General features: G+C 37.9%; 1 protein-coding gene across 7 annotated transcripts in view; it reads right to left on the bottom strand.

Annotated features, from left to right (window-relative positions):
* Positions 1–1,868: 1,868 nt before the first annotated feature.
* The window catches only part of AKAP11 (A-kinase anchoring protein 11), a 44,096-nt gene continuing 37,780 nt past the window's right edge, over positions 1,869–8,184 (bottom strand). For all 7 annotated transcript variants that reach the window (XM_064408699.1, XM_064408703.1, XM_064408700.1 and 4 more), the window contains one exon: positions 1,869–6,176. In XM_064408699.1, the coding sequence (XP_064264769.1) occupies positions 6,030–6,176 (147 nt within the window). In that variant the 3' untranslated portion in view covers positions 1,869–6,029. The remainder of the gene's footprint in view (positions 6,177–8,184) is intronic.

Raw genomic sequence — 8,184 nt, 5'->3', positions numbered from 1 at the left:
CTGATTTAACTTAGAAGTTAAATGAGGTGGAGGCTGTACAAAATAAGAGATTGGAACTGAGTGGGCTACAGGGGCAAATAGCAGAAAGAGTCCACATTATCACACACTTTCTTTTCTCAGTATCATCTGATTCCTGGTTGAAGCACCGGAATTCCAAAAACCTAAGTCAAATGAGTTGCACAAGTGTTGTCTTTTGCCCTTTCTTAATTAAAAACAAACAAACTAACCCCAGTAAATGCACGCAAAGCTCCCTCACAGTCCTACAAGCAGCAGCAATTTTCAGAGGGATAAAGGCAATGCAGACTATATGTTCTGACTATATAAAGGTCCTAATTTCAGTTTTTGCTATTTCTTTGGAAAGGTGCTGTGTGGTCATGGACTAGATGGCCAGTACCCTGACCACAGCCATGGTCTCATGCGTGTCACTGTTGGTTCCCTTGCCCCTAGCAGTCACACGCTTCATGGTTTGCCTCAACAGCAGGGGGAAGAGACAGCATTTGATTAATATGGTGCTCAATAACCAGTAAGGTCAGAGATCTGGGTACATTTCTGCAGCCTTGGCATGACTCACTTTCCGTAGCCACCTTCCAATCAGAGGCACGGAGCAATAGTCAGCATGGAATTCAGTGACACCAGAAGCTCAGGCTGGGACTGAGAGGAAGGTCTGACCAGCAGCAGCAAGAGATGGAGTAGCACACATGTTGGGCGAAGACTATGGACTAGCTGGAGACTTAACTCTCAATTTAATACACCAAGGTTAAACAAAGTGCATGGATACTGTTCTGTGGTTGAATGAAGCCAGCCAGAACCAGACTGCTGAATGAAAGAAAAATAAAGTCCAAGGCAGGAAGAAAAAAGCTCAGATTTATCTTCCACATGAATATCTTCTTTCCCTTTATGAAAATCTTTTCCTTGTTTCTACAACTCACTATTTGCCTTTTTTGAACATACAGGATTTGAGGAGTAAATTATTTACTTGCTTCAGTTAACATACATTTTCCATGTGATTGACCATGAGGCATTACCCAAACAAAAAATCTTTGAAACAGATATGGTAATGAAACACAAGAATGCTCCTTTTGGAAGCAATCTTAAAATACTAAAGAAACCTCCTTTAAACAACCATTGCAAAAATAATCAAGGAGAGTTACTCATGCTTACTGGTTTTAATATAACCAGCAAAAATTTCCTAATTCTTGAAATGAAATCTAGCTGAGAATAGTAGACTCACAACTTATACATCAGGACATTAGGACAGCTGGCTGCAAAGCAATACTTCTGAATCTTAGAAATGGTACTGTGCACATCATCTCTGCTCAGCATTACTACTTCAGGGTACTTGATAATATGCAGTTTGGGGGATTTCACAAAATTCTAAAACACTTGAGGATAGTGAAGAAGCCTGCAACATGCCCTGTTTCATACATTTTCACTAGAAGAGTATTCTTGGATTTGTCCAGAAAACTAAAGCTGAATTCTAAGCTAGTTTCCCAAATACTGGACAAAGCAACCTCAGTCCACAGGGAAATATCAAGGCAACCTTACTAACCCAGCTTCCAGGCAAGATGGAGCTGACTGGCTCTTACATCCCCCTCGTGCTGTGAGTAGAGTCCGTGTGACACTTTACTGCATGTCAGTGCAACTGTGGGCTCACCTTTCAACCCAAAGACAGTAAAGCAGGGTCCTCACCCCTTGCAGGACTCCAATTTAACTCTGAAAGAAGTATGCCATCTACTGATGCACTGTTTACTACACCCTTCCTCAAGTGCCTTCCTCACACAGCCACCGACCAAGACCGCTCTTAGCTGTGTTTGCTGGAAAGAAAAATAATATTCCATGAATTTACAAGAAACGACAGCACTCTCAAAGCCAGTGAAATGTGTTTTATTTTAAGCCACTGCTAAAACAAGGACGAATTTAGTGCAACCTGGAGTTCGTAATCTGAAAACTGAATATACCTAAATTACTAAAATGGCAAAACTTGTCACCATTATACAGTACAAGACCTTCATATTCATTGAGTACAGTTACATTTTGTTATTCAAACTGCTTTTGGTATACAATTGCATCACTAACTGGGCTGTGAATTACTGTAACACTGCACAAATAAGCTGCAGTTCCAGCAAATTATAATAAATTTTATTATTAAATACTGTTCAGACATTAGAACAAAGGCCCTCTAAAACTACAACACCAGCTATACAACAGGAATGTACAAAAATGGTACAAAATAAAGTGACTACAGTGGCTGGGCTCTGTACCTGCCTCTTCAGAGCTCAAGTACAGTAAATGCTTGACAGTAGTGGCTCTTGCTGAAAAGTCAAATTTTTTACAATAAAAATCATTCTTGAATCTTGTATTTTTCTTTGCAAATCGACTGTCTAGAACTACAGGGGTTTGCGCTGGTGTTTACTACTCACTGTGTTCCCATCTCCAACAATTTGACTCTCTTCATAGAAAAGGTCCCAGCAACACTTAAAATCTGATACCATTTTTGAGAGACCCAATTAGTCTCGGAATGTGGGTTTCTGGGTTTTGGTTGGCTTTTTTCTAAAAAGCTTACACAATCTTCTGAAAGTCAAGAACAAAGATACAACAGAAATTGCATTCACGTACGTCGTCAGAGCTGCCTTTTCACATCTTTGTTTTGAGACAGCAAATCCTCTTTAATTTTAGAATATGGGTTTGAGTTTTGTTCTGTTTTTATTTTAAGGCTTTATGCATACTTTGTATTATTTATACACCCCATTCTGAATATTTAAACTAGTTTTAAATATGGCCACTGCTAACTTGCTTTACAGAGGGATTGTTTCTCAAAGTGCTTTTTCTACAGAATCTTACAAAACATCAAAACACTTCCATTTTTTAGAACATGAAATGTATTTATGAAGTGTTTGGGTGATTTCTGAAACAATAACATTTAGGATATATTTTTCTCAACCTAAAAATTAAATTACCAGGGTTTCCCATACAGAAAAAAATGCAAGATGAAACAAACTCTACCTTATTATGTCTGTTTATAAAGCAGAGTTTTATGCTTTGAAGGGACCAGAATGTGGCCCTTCATGTTTTTACAGTTTTCTCTTACATTTCTGTATTTGTAGTCAAGAGTTTTAAACAAACTCAGTAAAAGTGTAATTTAAGACTTGCATTAGCAAAGAACAGCTTTCTCACTAATATGGCAGACAGCACCAGTTAAATACAGTCAGAGTATGGTTTTCAAAGACTATTAAAATTTCTCAACTGTAATAATTTTGCCAGGCTAATGTTTTTTAACTTCATACAGAAAGAGGGAAGTCAAGTAATTCGAAACAAATTTAAAACAATTTGTGTAGAAAACAGGTTTGGGATTTTTTTGGCTTGTTTTCTGTAAAAATGAAGTATTTTATAACATTTTTCTAAGGAAAACTTGGAAACTATGCTACTTTCCTCAAAGGATAATAAAACCATTTCTTCCTCAACATAACACCAATCAATAGTTACACAACATATTTGATCCAGTCTGAAAACAGGATTCCATTTATAAAAACGTTTTCCAGTGCAACTGTTGTCCATTTAACATTGTGAATAGTTGTAAGCTTTGTGAATGGCGTGATTTTCTGCTTTTCTCCAAAAAAGTAAATGAAATGAAAAAGCACTTCATCAAGTTTACAAAATCCATCATTTTGAATAAATCAGTTTAAAAGCCTCACGGTAGGTTGTTCCTACAGTGGTTTTTGTTGGTTGTGTTGTAGGTTTTTTTAAAGGTATGGTTTTATACATTTGCAATACCTTTAATGTCTTCTCCACTGTACAGAAACACGTTACTATACTGCACTGTATCCTCATGCCCTGCAATTCCACTTGGTGAGAAAAATTTAGTCATGAGGCACTGCTTTTAGCATTTTATTTCCTTGACATTTCAATTTAATAGGTAAATTTGTACAAGTAGATCATTGCTGTGTTAAGGGAAAGGTGTTATGTATGTCTAAAACAATATTTAAAATCAACCTTAAAAAGAAAAAAAGGGAAAAGGAATACAGGGAGTTTGGGAGAGGAAGAAAAAACCCAGACAACCTTTGTACAACACTTTAAAAATATTTGCTACTAGAACTATCTTCCAAATATAGGAATTAAATAACTTCCCCTGACATGCTTTGGCCTTTGGAGAAAAATAATTCCTGATGCCTGGATTATATTACCTACAACAATACAAAAGACCTTGAAGTGGCTTTTGGTCTTTTTGCCACATACATTGACTTTTCAATCAGTGAAATGATATATGAAGTGAGGAAATAAACTGAGCATAACAGAATTTTAATTTAGTGGTAGAAGTTTGCACCAGGAGTTCACAGCGGTGAGATCTCATACACAAAGAGATGAACATATCTGTGTGCATTCACATGTCTGAACACATGTATGTGCATATACAAAAACATGAAAAATCTTTGGCTCTGTGAGAAAGGTGAACTTTGTGAGATCCAAGGCAGAAATGCAGATGACAAGAGAGGACTAAAACCAACCAAGCCTCTGCAAAGAGGCCAGTGGAATGCTTTCCTGAAACACAAAGACACTGCAAGAACAGTGCTCTTGAGTTTACCAGTGTGACACTTCATAGCAATTCATGGGGTAGGGGTCATCAGAATTGTACATATGCCATTAAAAACCAGGAATAGATTTGGAGACAATATCTCTCCTTGTTTGGGATCACAAAACTGTGTACCACATCAACAGTATATTCTTCTGTGAAAAAGCTATGAAGATTTTTTTTTGTTCATCCAAAATCAGCAACGCTCTATGATTATTTGCCAAGTTTTAGGTGGCAACCTGGTAATCATCAGCACATGCCTTTTTCTCTCAAAGGATATATAAAAGAACAAATCCCAAAAAACATTTTCAAACCACAGGAAAAGTGAAGGTTCAGATTTCCCTTCAGACAGAAAGGCAAATCAGCAGCATTGGTGAGAAACCTGACAAGACTGCTAAAAATATTCAATTAAAAGTGCCTTTAAAAAAATTCAGCAAAGGTAGTTAACAAAAATGCAAAAGCAATTTGCAAGAAATTTCCCCTTTACATTTTTATTAGCTTTCTTTGCTAAACACTTCTGTGCTCACTGAATAACAAAATTGTCATTATTCATAAAAAAAAATTCATATGTGGCTCCTTTGCAAGGAATTAAAACTATTCAAAATGATGGCCAAAATCCTCAGAAATTTCCATCTTCTGCTTTTAACACATCTGCATAAGAGACTAATGTACAAATTCTTTGACACGGAACTAGTGTCACAGAAGTATTTGCATACAAAAGCCTCAGTAAAAAATTTAGCAATTTAAATCTGACTGACAAGCTTCAGCAAACCTTGCTAAAGAATTACATATGAAATTATGCTCAACTTCTCATTCTGCCCTTCTACCAGAAGTTACCAGCTCTACAGGAGCTGCATTTGCAGCTCAGCAATTTCAGAGCAGACTATCCCATCTTCACATGCAATTAAAACTGATAAAGGTGGCTATGAAGCCACTGTATTAAGGGGCTGCTTGGGCAGGTCACAATTTTCTTCCTGGCAATGCTGCTCTTGGGCACCAACACCTGGCCAAGATGAATATTTTTTCCACTGTCTGCAGCAAGGTATTCCAGAGCAGACTCTTGCTGAAATCAATGCTCTTAGTCCTGCTGTGAATATAGCACACATAGGAGTGGGAGAAAGAGCTATCCTGGCACAAGGGGAATCCTGAATATCATGTCTGAGACTGTCTCCTGTGGACTACGATCATAGACAAGGGTTGTTCATAAATATCTCAGTGGTATGAACACAGCAGTAAATACAATTTATGCGTGGGTGGACAACACCGATTATGGACTGAATAAACATACCATGTGCACAGTATCACAAAGCACAGCACAGCTATTTTGACTTTCACCTCAAAGTCTTTTAATGCTGACTATTACTGAAACATTCACTAGCTGAATTTTACTTTACACATCTGTGTTCCTTCTATCTCCTTTCAGAAGAGGAATGAAGCGAAGAGTGTAATATCTTTGGATTTTTCAGACATTTTCCAGAAGCCAAGTGACCAAAGATTTACTCAGAGCTTGCTCTCCATCAGCTGCTGTCTCTATCATTTCATAATATTTCAGCACTGCTTGCAAGAGATCTCCAACTTTCCAATCTCTTTCTCTCAGCCTTCTAGAAAGCTAAAAGGAAAAAACAAAGCAAAATATTTTGACTAGGACATCCTGATTAAGTTACAGAAGTTATTCTTGAAACATTAGGTCATAAGAGATCAGTTGTAATGAGTTAATCATTATTCCCACATCTATAAAAACAAAAACTTCCGCAAGAATCAAGCACTTTTCTTTAGGGCAGTCTTCACAAAACTTTCTTCTGGAGGGAGCACCATTTTCAAATTATGTGGTGCCACAGGTATGAGGGCTGTGGTTCATCAAAACTGCAGAAAACAGGAAATTCTGAACACAAGATTAAGACATTTGCCACCCCTCCCATGCCAATAATGCATGTATAAAAAGACAAAACTCTGTCTTAATAAAAGGATGTGGATTTTCCTTTCACAACATATAGTGTGGTTGGGGCGGCACAGACACTACCCTCAATGAAAACAGTTTCTTCAGAGTTGGGAAATTATAACATCTTGGAGAAGAGGAAAAGGTGATGATTAAGTTAAACTACCACTCAGGAGCAGAGATCAGTGTAGCTGAAAACATTTCTTTTCCCCCAGGATCCAAAGAAAAAAATCTTCCATTGCTGATGTGTCAATCTCAACTATATGTGTAAGAAAGCCTACTCTAAAGAAAGAATGAATTTGACAGCTTGCCCAGGAGTAAAAAAACCTAACAATTTTTAGCTTAAATAAATAAACAAATACCAACACAAACAAAGTATTCTCTGTAGCAACCTGTCACTGTTGAATTTTGTAAACACAGTTTAGACATCCTACTTATTCTTTGGAGCTGTAAATTTTTACCCCCTTTCATAGTCCCTACCAAGTCATTCCATGCATTAAGTTTAAAAAAAGTAATACACAGTGTGCAGGGAAATATTTTTCACAGCTACAAAATTAAAAAGTGATATAGTTTCTACTGTGAGACCTATCAGATTGCAATATAAAGTTCTAAAACAAATTAAAATGGACACAATTTTTCCCTGCCTCTTTACCTAGCTGACGTTCCAACTGCAACAAGGCAGGTGATAGGACTGACAGAAAGAACATGGGCATAAAAACACGTATCAAACAATTAACTTCTTGAGAAAACCATTAACTTGAACAAGCAAAAGATCCTCTTTAATCCTGAGCATAATTTATTCTGAACACTGGAAACTTTTCTCAGTGGAAATTAAGGATGTCTTTTCTATATAAGAAGATACTGAAATCTGCAGTTATTTCTGTGAATCTGAAGCACAGGAAGTGGGAGTTTTATAGTCTACAACATGCAATTTTGTAAATTATGTTTGCTGGTTTATAAAAGAATGGTCATTTTTCTTTCCTCTGCCAGAGGAAAGTGTGGCTAATGTCCAAATACCTACTTGAGCAAATAAAATATAAAACTTCGGTCCAAATCGGTTTTCCACCATGATAAACCTACAGAACTGACACCTAAATTTTAATTCGAGGTTTAATCTCACTATTTCTTTAGATGACCAATCTGTTTCTTACTGCCAGACAAGTGAAATATTAGAGTTTACTCAAAACAGGAATCCTAAAACAAGTAGGTAAGGTATCATTAAAAATTGAACACATATGATTTTTTAATCCAGGCATTTGCATATCCACATTAGCAGGCATTTCCCAGAAGTCAAGAGCTATCTATTCTAATTTACTGGTTTCTTGTCGTGTTCCTAACAAATGTATTTTGTTCCATACATAGGTATTTAAAGAGCGAGCTCCCATCCAGCTGCGGCAGGTAATTCCCTGCCTGACACACGGCAGGAGCACTTCTGCCTTTCTGCAGCCACATCGCCTCGTTACCCTGCTGCAATCAGCTAACACAGGCCTTTCCTCCCTGCCAGAACTCACCACCTACTTCTGCAGCAAACAGCTGTTTCCGACGAGCTCCGAGCCCGGCGGGGTCCCCAGGGAGCCGAGGCAGCTGCCCGGGAGCTGCCCGAGCCCGCGGCTCCGAGGAGCAGCGCCGCGGCCGCGCCTTCCCGCTGGGCTGCAGCGCCCTCTGGAGGGGCTCGCTCGGC

The sequence above is a fragment of the Passer domesticus genome, chromosome 2 (assembly GCF_036417665.1).
Source record: "Passer domesticus isolate bPasDom1 chromosome 2, bPasDom1.hap1, whole genome shotgun sequence".
Taxonomy (NCBI): Eukaryota; Metazoa; Chordata; class Aves; order Passeriformes; family Passeridae; genus Passer; species Passer domesticus.
Note: the sequence above shows the minus strand (reverse complement) of the source record. Positions and strands in the feature narration are given on the sequence as shown.